The 18517-nt window shown below is 54.8% G+C and overlaps 1 protein-coding gene across 2 annotated transcripts in view; it reads right to left on the reverse strand.

Annotated features, from left to right (window-relative positions):
- Positions 1–18517, reverse strand: part of RAB11FIP5 (RAB11 family interacting protein 5) — a 36742-nt gene that overhangs the window by 13790 nt on the left and 4435 nt on the right. For both annotated transcript variants that reach the window (XM_087863539.1, XM_087863540.1), the window contains exons 2-3: positions 2052–2488; positions 1241–1940 (exon numbers count right to left, since the gene is read on the reverse strand). In XM_087863539.1, coding sequence (XP_087719665.1) covers positions 1241–1940; positions 2052–2488 — 1137 coding nt within the window. The remainder of the gene's footprint in view (positions 1–1240; positions 1941–2051; positions 2489–18517) is intronic.

Raw genomic sequence — 18517 nt, forward strand, 5'->3', positions numbered from 1 at the left:
CTTCGGGGCTGAAGAACACACGGAGATGCAGGGGGAGTGGGGTGCCTGCAGAGTGCATGGAAGCCCTACGCCCTTTCCCTGGACCTTGTCCTGCGCAGCTCTTCCATCATGCTGCTCCTGGGAAACTTATACAAGTTTCCAGCCTTTTATAATAAACCAGTGTAAGCAAAATGTTTCCAAGTTCTGTGAGCCACGCTAGCAAATGAATCAAGCCCAAGGAAGGAGGGGGTCACTGGGACCTCCGATCTATAGCTGGTTGGTCAGTAGCACAGGTGACAAGCTGGACTTGGGACAGGCATCTGGAGTGGCCGGTGGGGGTGGGGGGTCAATCCTGTAGCACGGAGCCTATGTGGGGTCTGATGCGTCCTCGGGTCGACAGTGTCTGCACCGAGCTGAACTGTAGGGCATCCAGCTGGTGTCAGAGAATGGCTTGGGCAGGTGGGAAACCAATCCCCACAGTGGAACTGGGTGCAGAATCCTAATTAGTATCAGAACCCTCTTGAGAGCTCTGCCAGGGCCTGAGCTCAAGGGCTCCTGTAGCCCTTCTGTGGATGGGACTCAGCACATTCAGAACAGAGCAGACCCCCAAGAGCAAGAGGTAACAGAGAAGGCCAGAGCCCCAACAGTGTCCAAGAACAGAAGGTCGGTCACAGATTTTAAGGGAGTTGTCCAGAGCCCCTTGCCAGGCCAGGGGCACAACTGGGGGTAAGTGTATGAAGAGAGGGGTGGGGGCATCAATGATTTGATGGCTATCTCTCAGAGGGAAAAGGCCACAGAGCCAGCTGGGGTAGCTGGGGTGGGGGTGGAGGGTTTGAGGTAAAGGCCCCATCCCACCTCTCCACCTGCCAAGGCTTCCTGACCTTGAGGCCAGAGGGCAAGGGGTGGAGGCTGGGAAGCAAAGAATTCACTCAAATGGCCTTCCTGGCTTTTCTCCCCTTCCTCCCCCTCCCTCAGGGGATAAGTGTGCCAACTCATGAAGGGAGACCCATGAGAAGACTGGACTCCTCAATCCACAGGGCCCCCAGGGCGCTGTGCCCTTGCAACTTACCTGTGTCCATGTGCCAACAACGAGCCTTGGCTTAGGGAAAGGGGTGCCCCCAACCATTCAACCATGCAAAGCCAGAGCCCCAGCAGCCTGCCCGAGGGCCCCATCTGCTCCATCTTCCCTGCCCCAGGATCCAGGCTGCAAATACGCCAGCATGCTCCCCGAGGAGCAAAGCTGGTTTTGCCAAGGACGTACCTGGGTTTCTGAGTTGCTTCCTTGGCTTCTCTCAAGCCAAACCAGCTACTCTTGGCCTTTTCCTCCCCGCTGGATGAGTGGTGGGGGGAAGCCCCCAGGGCGGGACCCCCTTTTTCCCCCAGAGAGCCACGGCGCCCCAACTCGCTCCGACTCAGCCCCTGGTGGTGATGGTGGAAGAGGCCCATCCGGGGCTTCCGCTCCTCCTTCCGGGCTCCCTCCTTCTCGGCCACAGCCTCAGAGGAGGCCACCATGGGTGTGGCGACCTGCACTGGCTTTCCCTCGGGGAGCCGGGCCCCCTCCTCCTCTCCAGAGCGGCTGGCGCCAGGGGCCAACACTTTGGCCTGAGAGCTCAGCTCCTCCTGTCCAGGCAGCACCTCTGAGCTGTTGGTGCTGCGGCTGCCTCTGCCCCCGGAGTCATCTGCGGGCCAAGGCCCCTCCTCAGCGGGCCGGGAAGACACGCTGTGCAGGGAGCTGGAGGGTGGAAATGGGCCCGAGATGGAACTGCGGTGCCGCACGGGGGCCTGGGGCTCCTCATTGTAAATGTGGCTCCCGTTGACGCAGAGCGAGGAGCGGGAGGCAGTTTCCAGGTGGCCCTGGAGGTCCAGAAGGGATCGGGGTGGAGCCGCTCGCATCTGGCTGGCCTCATCACTGTAGGTCCTTTTGTGGGTGAGCAACTTGGGGGACTGGGTGGAGTCCCTGCCTGAAAAGGAAGCACCCATGGAGTTAGCAGCAGGAAGAGCAGCCTGTTTCCTGGCCTGGCCCCCCAACCCTCCTCTGCCCCCCAGGGTGGGCAAGGCCCTCATTCACTCACCCCCTTCGCTGGACAGCCAGCTGCTGCGGCTGGGTGAGCGGGTGAGGAGCTCGGCGCCCGGGCCCTGGTAGGCCAGGCTCCCGCTGGCCGAGGACAGGGTGCTGTCCGAGCCCAGCGAGGTGTTGGACTGTGTCAGGGAGGACTTGCGAAGCTTGTTGCGGAGGAAGAAGCCTTTGGCTTTGCCCATCTTGCCCAGGCTGCCCAGCTCGGGGTCCTCCAGGGCGCTGCTTGGGAGGATGGCGGAGGCAGACTCCAGCTCAAACTTCTTCTTGCCCTTCATCTTGTCCTTGATCTTGCTGAAAGGGGACCGCGGCTTGTCCTTCATGGACAGGTCAAACATGCTGGCGCTCAAGTTGTTGCGAGTGAACTGGATTGTGACTTGGATCTCTCCACGTTCCTTCTCCTTCTTGCCGGCCTTGGAGTGCAGTTTGTACCACCTGCGAGAAAGGGGGCGGGGTGGAGCTCCGGTCACATGCCCAGGGAGCCTGCCCTCCCCCGCCCCATGCGGGCACCTCGCATGGCCTCTCCCCACAGTCTCCTGCCCTAACACACAGGCCCAGCCTTCTGAGCTACAGGCATAGCCGAGAAACGATCTACAACTTGTCTGTGATGGAGAAAACCACATCCCGAGCAGGGGAATCTCCTTGGTGCTACTGGTTAGGGCAGCAGGTACCACTCCATGCCACCCTCCCATCGCCCTTCCCAGGAGCTCAGAGATCTCCCCTCTGCCCCTCCCCACTCCATCTGAAACTCTGAGGCCCAAAGGGGTGAGGCTGGGTGGGAGGGGCTCTTAACATCCAGGCCCCTGGGGTAGACAGACCTACCCACATTTCTCCCTGTTTACATCATCTCCTCTGGTTCGTCCCAGCCAAAACTCCGCTCTGAGCCACCGGCGAGCCCAGGAAAGAACAGCTCATCCAGAGGCCCAGGGCCAGGAACACATGTACACACACCTCACTCACTCACTGACTCGTCCAGACCCCACCAGGAACACCTCTGCACACAACGGCATACAGGGGCCTCAAGCAAGAGACCCAGGGGAGGGCAAGAGCACTCCCATCTGTTGAACATCCCGTGTGTGTCACAATGGACTACAAGCACACCTTACAACAAGCCTGGGGGGTTGGAGCCACTACCCTGATTTCATACAGCAGGAGGTCAAGGCTCAGAGTTAAAGTAACTCCTCCAAGAACAAGCAGCCAGGAAGGAGAGAGGAGATGGAGAGCGGTTTTCATCACTCCAAAGGCCATGTTCTTTCCACTCCACACTCCCAGAGAGACCCCTAACACACACGACCACTGCACAGGGTGGGTGGAGCCCGCCCCACAGAGGACGGGTGTGCACAGGGCTCTTCCCTCCTCTGCAGCCCAAATCCTCCTGCTGACCAGACTCCTGGCCAGCAGCAGCATACAGCTTCTGTGCGGAGCAGCTAGACGCCCGCAACCCGGTCCCCCTCCCATTCTACTCAGCAGACCACACCCCAGCCCAGCTCCTACAGATAGGAGCACAGAGATTCCGCAGAGAAACTGAACCAGATAGCTTCTGGACGTAGGGACACCAAGCCCAAATGACAGGCTCAGGTACAGGGCCGAAAACAGGAGTGACTGAAAACCAGTCCCCTTTCTCACACCAGCATCCAGAATGTGTAACCACCCTCGCACAGAAGAGCTTAATACAACACTCAAAGGATGTGTTCCAGATAAGTTGGAGGAAATCTCCCAGAAAGTAGAAGGGCAAAGATGAGGTGATGACTGGAGGTCAGTCCAAGCAGGTTTATCACCAAGTAACTGGAGAGTCAAGAAAAAGAAAGGAGTCTGCTTCCATGTGTGGGGGACTTGGGAGCCCTCTCTCCCACCCACAAAACAAGAAAAAAGCTGAGCAAGCTGAAAATCAAGAGCTCACAGGGGATTTTTAGGGCAGTGAAACGATTCTGTAGGATACGGTAATGGTAAACACATGCCATTATGTATTTAGCAGTACCCACAGAATATAACACAATGAGTGAACTCTACTATAAACTACAGGCTCTAATTAATACTGATGCATTGGGATTGGTTCATGAGCTGTAACCAACGTATCACACTAATGTGAGATGTTACTAAAAGAAGAAACGGGAGGGAGGGAGGGAGAAAAGGGGGCCAGAGTTAGGGAGTATATGTGAACTCTCCGTACCTTCCATTTGTTTTTCTATAAACCTAAAACTGTTCTTAAAAAATTAAGTTTTAGGGGTGCCTGGGTGGCTCAGTTGTTAAGCATCTGCCTTCGACTCAGGTCATGATCCCAGCGTTCTGGGATTGAGCCCTGCATCAGGCTCCCTGCTCAGGGGGAAGCCTGCTTCTCCCTCTCCCACTCCCCTTGCTTGTGTTCCCTCTCTCGCTGCCTCTCTGTCAAATAAATAAATAAAATGTTTTTAAAAAATTAAAATTAAAAAACCTCTATTAATTTAAAAGGAGAAGGGAGAGGGAGGGAACAGAGAGCACAAGGAGGAAGAAACATGTGCAAGACATAATACAAGAAAGTTTTCCTGACCTGAAGGACATGAGCACCAGCACAGAAGGGCCACACGCAAGTAGCACAAGGAACAGAGAGACCCGGCCAAGAGGTCTCACTGTGAGGTTTCAGAATACCAGGCAGAAGAAGGAGACCCTGAAAGCTTCCACACAGGGGACACAGGTTCGTGTGTTCAGGAATTAGACAAACATTGGATCCTCACTCGTCACACTAGGTACCCTATGGAGTCATGCCTTCAAAATTCTGAGGGAAAAGTTTTCCAGCCTAGAATTCTAGACCCAGGGGCGCCTGGGTGGCTCAGTCATTAAGCGCCTGCCTTCGGCTCAGGGCATGATCCTGGAGTCCTGGGATCAAACCCCACATCGGGCTTCTCCACTGGGAGCCTGCTTCTTCCTCTCCCACTCCCCCTGCTTGTGTTCCCTCTCTCGCTGGCTGTCTATCTCCGTCAAATAAATAAATAAAAAATCTTTAAAACAAAACAAAACAACAACAACAACAAAAAACTTAAAAGAAAAAAAAGTTAGTCCATGTTTAAAAAAAAAAAAAAGAAAAAATTCCAGACCCAGCCAGAGAAGCACGAAGGTGGAACAAGGCCTGGGGAGATGGTCAGAGTGGCCACTGAAGGGCTCAAACTCCCTCAGTACATACACACACCACACCCACATATACCCCATACTACCCACCCTCCCACACACCACCCCCCCCAGCACTGCACACTATACTACACCACACACACACACACACACACACACACACACACCACGCTACACCACCCTTCCACGTGCCTCAGTCAGTGCAACGGTGGTCACCCCCCAGCCCTGAGATCTGCCCACCCCACAACACCAGCTCCCTGAGCTTCTAAGGCACAAACAGGTTGGGAGTGGGGGATCTTTTGTATGAAAAAAGGTCTTCCCAGGGGCACGTGCAGTTGCACCCATTTGGGAGAGTCCATCAAGACTGCACCCTCGTGTGCCCATTACGGGCTACGCGCCTGGCCTCTCCGGGGTGACCCACATCCTGGCCCAAGCAGAGTAAGCCAGGGCTGCTGGTTTTCCCTCCTAGACCTGGGGGACCATCCACTGGGCAGGCTGCAGCAGGACAGATGGCACAACCAGGGAGGGGGGAGGGCCGTGCTCCAAGTGTGGCTGCATATCTCCGTGCTCTCAAGGTAAGCAGGGGCAGGGGGAGGGTGGGAGGAGTACAGAGAGAAGAGAGACAGACTGAAGGCACGGGTGAGAGGATGTGCCGCATGGGGTAGGGGAAGAGGGGGAAGGACGGGAGATTTACTAGAAAAACGAACCAGCTTGCATCGACATCCTCATATCCCTACTTTCTCCAGCCAATGCCACCCTGGGCCTGACACTCAGTCTTTAAAGGCCAAGCCCTAGTCACCTTCCCCAAACCCAGACCAGGTCCTGTTTAGTACAGAAAGAGCCTGGCAGGTGGGCCAAAGAAAAGTGTATGGACTCCACCCCAGCCCACTAGGCCCTGGATAACTGGAATGGAAGCACACACATCCTTTGCTGGGGCGTGAAGGTCAGGGGCCTCAGTCCCAGCTGCTCATACTCCACACATCACAGCATTAACAGTTGCTGTCTGTGGGGTTGGGGGGTGAAGCCGCAGGGAACAATGACGCCTACATAGAATATTTTTGTCCAGTTTGAATTTTTTTATAAGGAGCATACTTTACTGTCGGAATAGGGAAAAGAGACAAAAGAAAACGCCCGCTCCTATCTTACCTCCTCGGTTGCCTGAGCCACAGAACAGGCGGCTGGCCTCTCCCTCCCATCCCTCAGCTGGAGGGAGGATGCATCATTAGCCCATGGTGACATTTGGGTCCTCTGCCCAGACGATCCTGGCCTCCTGCCCTTCCCCACCCCCTCTCCCATAAGGTCACCTGTTTCTCTGTTTCTTCTGCTCTTCCCTATGGAATTTGGGTCTGTTTGTCTGTCTGTCTCTCTCTCTGACCTGCTTTTCAGGAAGTCCGGAGTGAAAAGACTTTCCTTACCATCTTCCGAGACTCCCCTATCCAGAGCAGAGTTAGGCTTAGAATGGCATCTGGACCCCAGCCGCTGTCACCCATCTACCTCCCTACCAGTCCAGGGCAGGACTGAACTGGACCCTGCTAGGCACCTCGGGCGCCCTGGAACTCAACCAGAGCAGGCCTTCTCCCAGGAGTGTGACCCACACAGGCTGGGATGGCAAGGCCACACAACCACCAGCTCCCAGACAAAGGCCACATGCCTCCCCTCGACCCTTTGTCCCTGCTTCCTCCTGCCTGTCCGGATGGCCCCCTAAGAGGTCCCGACCTGCCAGGCACTGTGGCACACAGTCCGCTGCAGGCTAGAAGGCCATAGACGTTGGTGGCGTGGGCTGATGATCCCTCCGTGAAAGACGGAGACTTTCTTTCTCTTTACAGAGCCCCACATGCAGCAGATTCCAGAGCAAAAAGGCACTTGGCATCCCATCCCCACAAACTGGGGCTCCCTCGGGGAACATGACTGCAGGGTCCGACAGCCCAGCCCAAGTCCTACTTCCTCCAGGAAGATCTCACAGCTGCCACCATCCAGGCCTGGCCCAATCTCTCCTCTTTCTGACCAGGCACACGCACTCGGAACCAAACTCACTCTACAACCAGACCTGGTTGCACTCTGCTCCACAGCTACCTGGCCCTGTCATTTTCTGGGTGCCCGGGGTCTCCCGAGCTGGACTGGGTTCCCTGCAAATGCTTCCTGAGTGTCCCCCAGGGCACAGAGCTACAGATGAACAGTGCGTGGCAGTAAATCTCGAGATGTCACAAGGCCTCCATGATTCCCGGCCTGCACTCCCTCTCGCCTCCCTCTTGCTCTGCCTACTCCTCGCTTGGAGCTCTCATCCAGATGCCTGCAGCCGCGAAGCATGGTGGCTAAGAGCCGGGCTCTGCGGCCTGAGTGCACACCCTGGCCCCATCACTTACCAGGTTACTTCCCTAAACCTCTGCTTTCTCAGCCACGCAGTGGGAGACCATCCTCTCGGGGCAACAGGGCAGCACAGAGCAACGCTACCCATTCGCTCTCAGATGCTGTGAGAGTCGTGGCAGGTGGGGCACCCGAACGCTCCAAGGCCCAGGCAGCACGAGCTCGGGAGAGAAGGGTGTTCTCTCCTGAGAGACAGCATTATCTGGGACTCATCCCAGGTGCGCCGGCAGCCAAGCCATGATGGGCACTGACAGGAAAGGAGTCAGAGAAACTCCCTTGCTGCCCAAGAGGTATGCACAACTACGGGGGCTGCTCTTCGGGAGTAAGCTCTCAGCGTTTCCCAAACTGTAAAGTGCTAGAGGGTCGCTGGATCTGGCCAAAATGCAGATCTGCAGCCGTGGGCGTCTGCGAGGCTCCAGTTCCACCCAGCTTCCAGGGGATGCCTGCCCTGCTGAGGACCACACGTGAGTAGGGGAGACACATGCTGGGGCTAGAGACCCAGCAGAGCTAGCCTTCCTGCACGCTCGTGTCCCAGGCTCCGTAGCTCCTTTACCATCCACACAGTCCAGGAGGCCAGGCCCATCATCCCCATTCTGTGCTTGAGGAAACTGACCTACAGAGAAGGTCTGTTACTTGCCCAAGTCACCCAGCCAGTGAGCAACGGACCTGGAACCTGAACACGAATGTGCCGAACCCTCAGCCCATGCCCTTGACCTTTAAGATGTAGCATTTCTTGTGACACCTGGGCGGCTCAGTCAATAAAGCGTCTCTCTTCGGCTCAGGTCATGATCCCACCCTGGGATCGAGCCCCACATCACGCTCCTTCAGCGGGGAGCCTGCTTCTTCCTCTGCCTGCCACTCCCCTTGCTTCTGCTCTCTCTCTCTGACAAATAAATAAAATCTTAAAAAAAAAAAAAAAGATGTCGCATTTCTTATACGGCTGAATGCAAACACTCAGGCCTCTGGACATCCTGAGGGGATGGAAGCTGGAAAAGGCCTGGAAGTACACCACGGATGCTGGCGCCATCCCAGGAAGAGGCAGCCCTGAAAGGTCCGTGAGGGAACCTTGGGGTTTGTCCTGTTCCCAGGCCATTAAAACCTTGTCTGAGGGCAGCCCAGCCTCCCCCAGTGGCCATGAGAGTCCAGAATTCCTGGGGGGTGCAGAACCATGGAGAAGCCTTCATGGCCACCTGCTCATCAGCCAAACCTCCCCCAAGCTCCCAAGGCGGCTGACGAAAGTTCATCAGGCCCAGCTTGGACTTAGGTCTCAGCCCTTAGCCTCTTCCCCTGCTAGACATCCCCCCACGTCCCGGGGGCAGAGGACAAAGGTGGGATGGAGGGGGTGGGGGACTAGTTGACCCACCTGTTACCAAGATTATGGCCTTAGGTTCTCCTCCGCCCACCACCTCCACCTGTCTCTCCGGGAACAATGCAGCTGGCTAACAGCTGCCACACACCGTAACTGACCTGGGGCCAATGTCACACCCACACGTGCCAGAGCCAAGGTGGCTCCTGTCACACACCAGGGGCAGTAGGGGCTGCGACACACAGGTCGGGGCACATCTGACTCATCCCCAATTCTTATCAGTCCCAAATTCAGCCTATGATCCAAATCATGGTGCCCCTTCTGAGCCCCCACACATCATTTGTTTCAGTCCCCAAACCCAGGAACCATCTTTGTCTCTTTTTTCCCCCTCGCACCCCCGCATCTAAACTTTGAACTCTGTTGGCTCTATGTGCAAATTTTCACCACCGTCAGCCTACAGTCCAGTCCACCCCCTCTCCCTGCTGGATGTGACGATCCCCTGCTTCCTTGCTCCACCAGCAAATGGGCACAGCACACGCGGCTCCTCAGAACGGTGGGAAGCTCCCATCTTTTGAGTCCCGGCTCCTCTGACTCTCTGAGTCACTCCTCCCACACTGGCCTTGGTGATGTCCCTGAACCTGTCAGGCTTGTTCCCACCCCAAAGCCACTGCACTTGCTTCTCCCCCTGCCTGCGACACAGGCCCGGGTCTTCAGGCCAAGGCTCGCTCACTCACTCACTCACATCACGCGTCAGTTCATCTGAACCTCCTCAGGCTTCCCTCAGTCCCTCCGCTGCCAGGGCTCCTTGCCTTACTCTGTTTCTTCAGCGTACTTAACACTACCTGACATCGTGTGTGTGTGTGTGTGTGTGTGTGTGTGTGTGTGTGTCCCCCACACAGCACAACAATGTACGTATTCATGGCTGTGTGACGTCTGTCTTCCTCTGCTCTACAGGCAGCAACTGTATTCTGCTCAACTCTGCGTCCCCAGCACTTAAAACAGCAGACACTCAAACATTTGTTCAATGAACTAACAAATTAATCTATGAATTGAATTGACTTAGGAATTTGTCCATCCCCGTTCGCAAGTGAACAATTGTGTAACATTTCTCTCATTACAAACCCATGGGTCTCACCCATGCGACCAGGAGCTCCCCAAAAGCAAAGAGGGTGCTCCCTGCTTACCATCCCCAACAGGAGCCCTCTGAGCGCAGAAGCCCCAAGTGCCAGGCTTAAGGGGACAGTTCCAAAAGGGGGCTTACCTTAATCCTGACAGCCTCATCGCCCATGTCTGAGTGAAGAGTCTCGTTCACTTCCCAGCCAGATCTGGGAAGTGCCCAGCCCAGTGAATGGAGGTCGGTGACGGGAGGTCAGGTGTTGACCCCAGTCTAGCCCATCAGTAGGACACGATCTTATCACCATTAACAGCTACACCTCTCCTTTATCACTTACTGTGTGCCCGGTACTATACTAAGCACTCACCACACGGGATGGTATCTTACTAATCCTCCCAACAGCCCTGTGAGCTGGGTGTGGGAGGCAGCCTTTGCGGGTGGCTACAGCGTGGACCTCGGAGCCAGGCTACCCGGTTTAAACCCCTGCCCCATCACCTGTATGACCTTGGGCAGGTCACTTAACCTCTCCACACCTCTGTCTCCGCACCTATGATGCGGGGTAACACCTGTCCGCTCTCCTCACAAGACCGCTATGAGGATGAAGTGAGCTGTGGAACACTCGGAGAACGGGGCTCGGCACACGAGAAGTGCCACACAAGCGTCAGCTCACATACTTCTGCCAACCCCGACACGGGGGAAAGAGAAGTCCGCTGGGTTAAGTCACGCACTTCTCATCAGTAAGCAGGAGAGCCAGGATGTGAACTCAAGCTCCCTGACTCCGGAGCCCCTGACCATCATCACTGCACTAGGCTGCCCCTCTCTGCACGTACAACACACACACACGTGCGCACAGAAGCAAGAAATCGCATGTCCCTGCCCAACCAAGGAATCCAAAGTCACCCCCTTATCTCTCTAGGCAGGGGTATGTGTTCGATGGAACACAAGTTACATCTTGATTTCTCTTAACCTCTACCTAGAACTTAGCATTTCTGCCAATTATGAGTTTTTGCAACAGTCATGGTATAGTAGCAGTACCAGGAAGTGTGTTACCAAGGGAAACCAGACATCTTCACATCCCATTGCAGTTGTGGCAGATGTTACAGAATATGGTTTCTACTCATCAGGACTCTGAACTTGAACGTTATTAGACAACCACTGGACTGCATCGTTTAGTACAGTGATAAAGGGCATGTTACTGTAGCAAATGTTTTCATACATTGATAAATGAACTTTGATATCACTGGTGTACTTTGTAATCCTATACATTTGAAGATCTTCTTCTGAGAAGGGGTCTACAGACTTCAACCAGAGACCAAAGCGGTCCACGGCACAGAAAGGGCTAAGAGTATCTGCTCTAGAGAGGGAGGGAGCAAAGGCAGCAGAAAGGCAGGTCTCCTCCTGCCCCACTGCATGCACCCAGAGGAGTGGCACTGCTCCCCACTTCCTACCCAGGGGCAGGGGAGGGCCTGGCCAGGGGCCAGAAGCTGGCTCAAGGCCCCAAGTCTCGCCAGCGTCACGCTACAGTGCTCAGTCTAACCCTCAGATACCCTGCATACCACTGAAGGTGATTCCAGAAAAACAAAACCAGCCAAGTGCGCCTGCTGGCTAGGGAGCAGGCAAGTGTGTTTCGCTCATACCCCCGAAACCACAATCTCTCAGATTCCGGGGGTGGCTCCTCACCCGATCCTCCCCTGCTACAGCTATAACCCATCAGGGGTGCGGTTTCTCTCTGACGGCTATGGATGCCACCCCGGCCTCTCCAGACACAGGTCTCACCTCAGGCTACCGAACGGCTACCGCCAGGCTGGGGATAAGGGGGTCTTGCAGAGCTGACAGTTGTCGGCATCAGACCCCACCCCCCGGGGCAAACGAAGCTAAGAGGCCTGATGTACTGGCTGGAGAATCTTCCAGAAGGAAAAGTGGGGAGCCACCACAAAGGAGAGAAAGATATACTGATCCAATTCTCCCTTCCTGGCCTCACTCTCCCCATCTGGAGAGTTAGTACAAATGGGGAGGCTGCAGGGCTCTGGAGTAGAGAGGATATGCGACCCAAAAAGGAGATGTTGGGGGAAACTGCAGGAGGAAACAGCAAAATATCTATCCTTCACATTATCTGCGCCCGGATTCCTACTCCAGGCCAGCCATCAGCCATTTCAAGCAATGTTGTACAGAGCATACCATTTGCCCTCAAGATCCCTGCTGCCCCAGAGACGAGTTACCTTTTCCCACCATCCCCGGGCTCACGAGGCCCTACAATCCTGCTCAGGCAGGAAACCCGTGCCTTGTAAATAACTAGTTCATGCACACGATCACGGGGCAGGGGGATTTTTAACTTGAAAGTCATCACTAATGGAAACATAATGGCAAAGAACTGCCATTCCTGGTATTCCTCAGTGAACACCGCCATCCTGCCCATTCCTACAGAGAGTGACCAAAGAGTTGAGAGGGAAAGCTCTTCCTTCCACCAGGTTCCTGACAGATACGGAGGAAAAGGCAGAACTGGGGACCAAGGCAGCGCTTATCCATGAATGCGAACACCATGGTGATGGGGAACTTCGTACCGGCTGGGTCGGGGCAACAGGACCCGCCGCTCCACCCAGGCCTCACTGATGGAGAGACACTGACGGCGAGGCCACGGAGCAGCATTAGCCACCCCCCCACGGAAGGACGCTTGCCTGCAAGCGGGGCATGGGGACCCTGAGCTAGTGCTCAGGGGCTGGAGAACTGGGGTGAGGTGCAGGATGACGAGCTCCTCGGCTGGGGCCGTAGTGTCAGACAGCCTCAAGGACAAGTGACCAGCTCCTCCATCCCGTAGGGGTCTGAGACAAGGACTGTCATCCTGGGAGGCCTAACCAGGCACAGGATGGGAGCTCTGTCCGGATGCTGCCTCAACAAACCATCCATGACGAGAGAGTTCTGATAGCAAGGGAAACTGAATATGGACTGGACACTGGATGATATTAAGGAACTACTGACTTCGTGTGTGATAAGGACATTATGGTTCTGTTAGGGAGCACTGACTCAGTGACACTCTCCTCCTGGTTCCACTTGGGACGAACAGTGAGATTTCCATTAGACCCCAGAGGTCAGGGGGTAGCTTTGGGCCAGGACACAGGCTTTTTCTCCTTGTCCTATGACTGAGCCCTGGTCTCTGAGCCTTGTGCTGACCCGTGAGTTCAGTCCTGCCCACCCATGGTTGCACCCCAGCGCAGGGCCTGGCACTTGATGCCAACACCATCCCTCTTAGAGGCACAGGGTCTGGCCCATGAAATCCACCCAACCATGGGAGGCCTTGGCTAGGCCTCCACTCAAAACATTTCCCAAGTATTTGCCTGGAATAAGAAAGGGAGAGTCCTTAAGAAGCTCACATCTTGGTGGGGAAATAAGATAGCCACACAAATCAGGAAAGTGACTGATACCACAAAAATGCACAAACTGCATGAATTAAAGTAGTAAGATGATTTCGGGATGGGTAGTGAAGGACACGACATTGATACTGGGCCCTGAGCAAAGGGGAGCAAAGACGCAAGGAGCTGGGCAGGCAGACATTCCAGGTGGAAGGAATAAAATCTGCAGATGCCAGGGCTGACAGGGAAAATCAGGCAGAAAAGTGCCCTGGGGCAGGTAGGAGCCTGCCTCAAACATGACACGGAAGGGCTGTAACTCTATTCTGGGCCCCTGAAGAGCAAAGCGCTACAGGGTATAAACAAGGGCAGGGCCTGAGAGATGCCGTGCTATGGGAAGAGTGCGGGACAGCAGGTGACGGGTCTGAGCCGACACAAGCCACGGCAGGTCCCCTGGCTGGGCTGACCTGAACAACTTATGCCTCCACAGGCGTAATAATTTCTCATCATAAATTAATAAACTGTCATTTTGGTTTATAAAAAGGCAGCAGCAGCTATGATAACAGTCCAGAACAGGAATTTAAAAAAAAAAAGAAAAAAGAATCCTAAACTAGGACAGGAGCAATGGGGAAGGTGGGAGGGGCCCCTTTCTTCTGGCAGCAGGCCTCCGCCCTGCACTCTCCGTCCTTAGTGACAGCAGGGACTGCGACTTACCTTTTATCCCCCAAACCCAGGGGTGGGACCTGATACATGGAACACCTTCCAATACCTGCTAGATAAATGAGATGGAATTGGCAAGGGCTCAGCTAGTCCCAAAAATAAGTTGAAAAAAATTATTTTAAGGGCATAGTGGGAAAACAGGAGACCCAAGTTCTAGTCCGTGGATCTAAGAGGGTTTAAAGCTGCCATTTCACCCCTGTAAAAGTGGGGCGATAAGCAAGCCAGTGAGGGGCGGGGAGAAGTGACAACTAGGACTGTTAGTACTCAGGGATCAGGGGGACAGCTGGAAAACCTCCTCCCCAGAGTCTCCTCTATCAGACACCTTCACTCCTCTCCAAATCCCCCCCACGAGTATTCCTCCTCACGTGCTATCAGACAGGAGGCGTGGAGGGCCTCAGGCTGATCTTCTCCTGGCTTCCCACACCCACAATCAAACCCACGCTTTGATTTGGTACCTACAGCAAAACTGCAAGCCAGACCCAGTCACTGGGCAGGACATTGCCTCTTATCAGGCCAGGAGATGATTCTTATCACCTGCTCTAGCACCCACAGTCCTCAGAGCCCAAAACCGTCATGCTCTGTGAGCATGGCTTGCTTAACTCACCTCAGGACCCAGCCAGGTCCAGCTTCCCTCCCTCCTAGGCACAAACGTCTCAGCCAATCCTCATGCCCCCTACTGCTGTGGGCTCCAAAGGCCTGTCACTGTCAGCTGGCCTCAGACTGGCCAGCAACCATGCTTACACGGCAGAGAAAAAGCTATAAAAATGCCTAGAGACAAGTCTAACCACCCTGATGGCAGCAGAAAATATGTAACAGCCAAAAGCATGAAGTAGGGGAAAAAGCACTGTGCTTGGAAATCAGAAATCTGGCTGCATTCTGGTCACATAAGTCATGTGATCCTGGACAAGTCATTTCACCTCCTGAGACCCCATTCTCCACACGTGTAAAAAAAAAAAAATGGGGGTCACCTTGTCTGCCCTCAGGGAATAATGAAATGAGGTGATGCCAGGAAAGCAGTCTGAAAAATAGGCCAAACCACACATAAAGATTTGGGTTCACTGACTATCAAGGGCCTTTTATAAGCTGTCATCAGCCCCATGGGAGCAAGGTGGCCCAGGACCAACCAGTGATGACCCTGCCTAGGGAGAAGGAGAGAACCAGCAAGATGACCTCTCCCCCGGTGGTCTTGGTCAGATGGGGGGTGAGGAATAGGAAGAAATTCTACTTAATCGCACCCCCTCCCCAGTTTGCTCCTAACCTCATATTCACCCAAAACAGGAGTCTTGGGTCTTGGAGGGCAAAGCTAAGTAGTGCCTGGCCCCTCCGCCAGGGTCTCGATTTAGACGCACAACAGGTGGAGACAAACAGTAAATAAACATCCTGGGTGGGAAAGTCAAACTGATCATAGGTATAACCTCTGTGCAGAGAACATGCATTTGTGCAAACAAATGTTAAATGCATAGAATAACTCTGGATGGATGCCCAAGAACTGGCAATAGTGGTTCCCTCTGAAGAGAGGAGCTAGATGATGCAAGGTCGGGGCAAGGGAGATTTCTCATTGCATACCTTCTGTACCTTTAGAGTTTGAACCAGGTGAACTACTCAAAAAAAAAAAAAAAAAAAGTCAAGTCAGGCTGTTTTGCTGAGAGAGGCACAGGGGAAAGTAAGATTGGCTCCCCGCTACTCCCTCTCCTGGCCCAGCCCCAAAACACTCGCTTCCCCTTCCGGAGGCAGTCTCCCTCTCTGACACTCTCCCAGTCTCCATCACAGCCTCAGCTGTCATTCCAGGACCTGCTTCCCCCAGGATGCCCGCCCTGATCATTCCAACCCTGCTGAGCTCACCCTTCTCCCGACCCTTTCCTTCTCTCACACTTATATATGCTGTTTTGAGGTTAATTATCCTTCCCGGGTAAGTCTTGTCTCAAACGTATTTTTGCCCTTCTAGGGAAAGGGCTACACATTTCTTTCTCTTGTTTTCTCCAAAGCCCTGACCTAGGCACAGTGGTTGCCTAGTAATTGCTTCCTAGATATTGAACAAAAGAAAGAAAGAAAGAAAAAAAAAACCAACCAATGACGGCATCGCTGTAAGGCCCTAGATCGCTCAGAGCGTTCTGTCACAGTGAAACAAGCATGTGATTCTTGAGAAAGATCAGGAAGTCTTGTATCTGCTGATGCTCCCAAGCTCTGCTCTACTGCACAAGCCAACGGGAGCAAACGGGAGAGCTTCCCAAGCCTCCCCCCAGCTCCTGAGAGACACTCTGGTGGCACTGATACCCTCTTTCCCAAAGGACTCCACAACACCCCCAGCCCCGGCAGACAGGCACGACTGGATTCGGAGCTGCAGCTCAAACACACCCCAAACAGCCAAGGCCCCACACAGAAGCAGGCCAGGCTTACAGAGCCGTGGGGCTAACCACAGAGAGGGGCTTTGGGGAGCATGGAGGAACCCTCAGGAGGGCAGCAGCTGAGCCCTGGTCCTATGCAGAACTAACTCATGGAAGACATAGGGGGAAACTGAGGTTGGGCAGTACAGAGCAGTGGTGAAGAGCGCTGAATCGGAAGCTAGGGTGCCTGGGTCCCAATCCCGACTCTGCCTTGTACTGTGTGCCTTTAGAAAAGTCACTTCACCTCTCTGGGCCTTTGTTTCTCCATCTGCCAAACACAGTAACAGTACCTACACCTCAAGGGGTTCCCATGAGCTAAGGTAAGTCCTTAGGACAGGGCAGGACAGAGAAAGGGCGTCATCGATGGTACGCCTCGCTAATGAGGCAGTAACAGCCCTCAAGACAGAGTGCTACATGCTGCCAGGGCGGACCTCGCCGGCCTCCAGTGTATGTCTCTTCCTCAAGGAGGCATCCCTGACCGCAGCTAAGCCCAGTGGCTCTGTCTGCTCCGAACATCTCCAGTGCGCCCTGGCGAGGCCTGAAAATACAGCACTTGCCTATGGCCCCTCCTCCAAATGTGGGGCTCATCCTCCTAAGAAAGCCCCACCTTCCGGGCATGCAGGCCAGGATACCCATGTCCTCCCCTCCTCTAACCCCACCCCACCCCACCCAGTGACCCCTGTGGGCCTCTGCCCGGGCATTCCAGAAGAGCCTTTGGATGAGACTGCCCCTCCAGGTCCACAGATAAGCCTCAAGGCCCCCTCCCCTATCCCAGTAGAAATGTCCCTCTCTGTCTAAAACCCCACAGGCACCTCCACAGAAACCCTGGGATGCACACAGGGCCCCAAATGCCACCTCTCCATTACCCTAAATCCTACAGCTCTGCGGGCTGCCAGGGCCTCACAGAGACCACACAGAGCCCCACCCCTCCCTAGCCTCAGTCCCCACAGATCCAAGCTCTCTGCTAGCTCTGACATTAGAATTCCATGAGCAAGGGCTGTGCTTCCCCTGCCTACCACCCCCCCCCCCAACCCCTGGGTCAGCTGAAGGTCGAGGTGGCCTGTGACTAAGCCCCTCCCCTGGGCAGCTCCTCTGGAACTTGCAGAGTCCCTGCTTGCTTACTGCTCACTAGGGAGAGGCCTGGGCCCAGCCCCACACCCAGGGCCTCCGCGACCTGCCACGCTCAGCTCTCCTCGCTGGCCGCCATCCTTCCTGAGGGAAGAAATAACCTAAGGGGTTCTTGACCAGCTCAGTAAGAGCAAAGCCATTAGACTCTTCCGTGGCAGGACTGCCAGGTGTATAAAGGACCCACATTGTGGACTTTTTTTTTTTTTTTTTAACTTGGCTGTGGAAATGGACAAAGCTTCTTCATGACGATACCATTTTGCAGAGGATTGGCCCTGTATGAGGAAAAAATAGAGGACTGATTCCCAGAGAGCACAGAGAGCTCCTGTCATTGTGTTAATTATCTGTCCCAGCGCAGAGTGGGAAGGGCAGGGGAAACATCTGGACAAGGCCAGACTAGTCATTTAGCATCCGCAAGAGCGTCACAGCACCAGGGAAGCAGCAGTAATAAGCGGAGCAGGCAGCCCCCATCACAGGAAAGGATGGCCCGTGTCTGGGATGGAGGCTCTGCTGAGTTATGCCTATTCCTGGCTGGCTACAGGGAGAGGAGAAGAGGGCAGAGATGGGGTTCCCACCCAAGGCCAGATGCAGAGGGAAGAGGAAGCTGCCAGGCCAACCAGGAGCCGCCCAGTCTGATGGAGGAGTCACTTCCTACCCCTCCCCTCTCCCCCAGCCACTGCTGCTCCAGCAACCCCAAATAAAAACTACCCCATAAGTAAGGGAGTTGGAGCCTCCTGCATCCGAATGACTGACTTTTAAAGATGGCCACGCCCTTCCCCCCCACACACACACACTCATAGCCAAAGCAGACTTCCCCAGCAGCCCCACAGGTCTGGGGTTGGAGCCGGAGCTGAACCTTAGGGTTGGACCCAGGATCCTTATGGCCTCAGCTGCTTCCTGAGGGGCAGTCCCATCTGGAAACCAGTGGAGAGAGGGTGTGGGGTCACATGCACAGGAAGGTACAGGCCGCCTGGAGGCTGAGAGATGAATGGAAGCCCTCAAAAA

Source organism: Ursus americanus, chromosome 7 (assembly GCF_024610735.1).
Source record: "Ursus americanus isolate L20-20 chromosome 7, mUrsAme1.1.p, whole genome shotgun sequence".
Taxonomy (NCBI): domain Eukaryota; kingdom Metazoa; phylum Chordata; class Mammalia; order Carnivora; family Ursidae; genus Ursus; species Ursus americanus.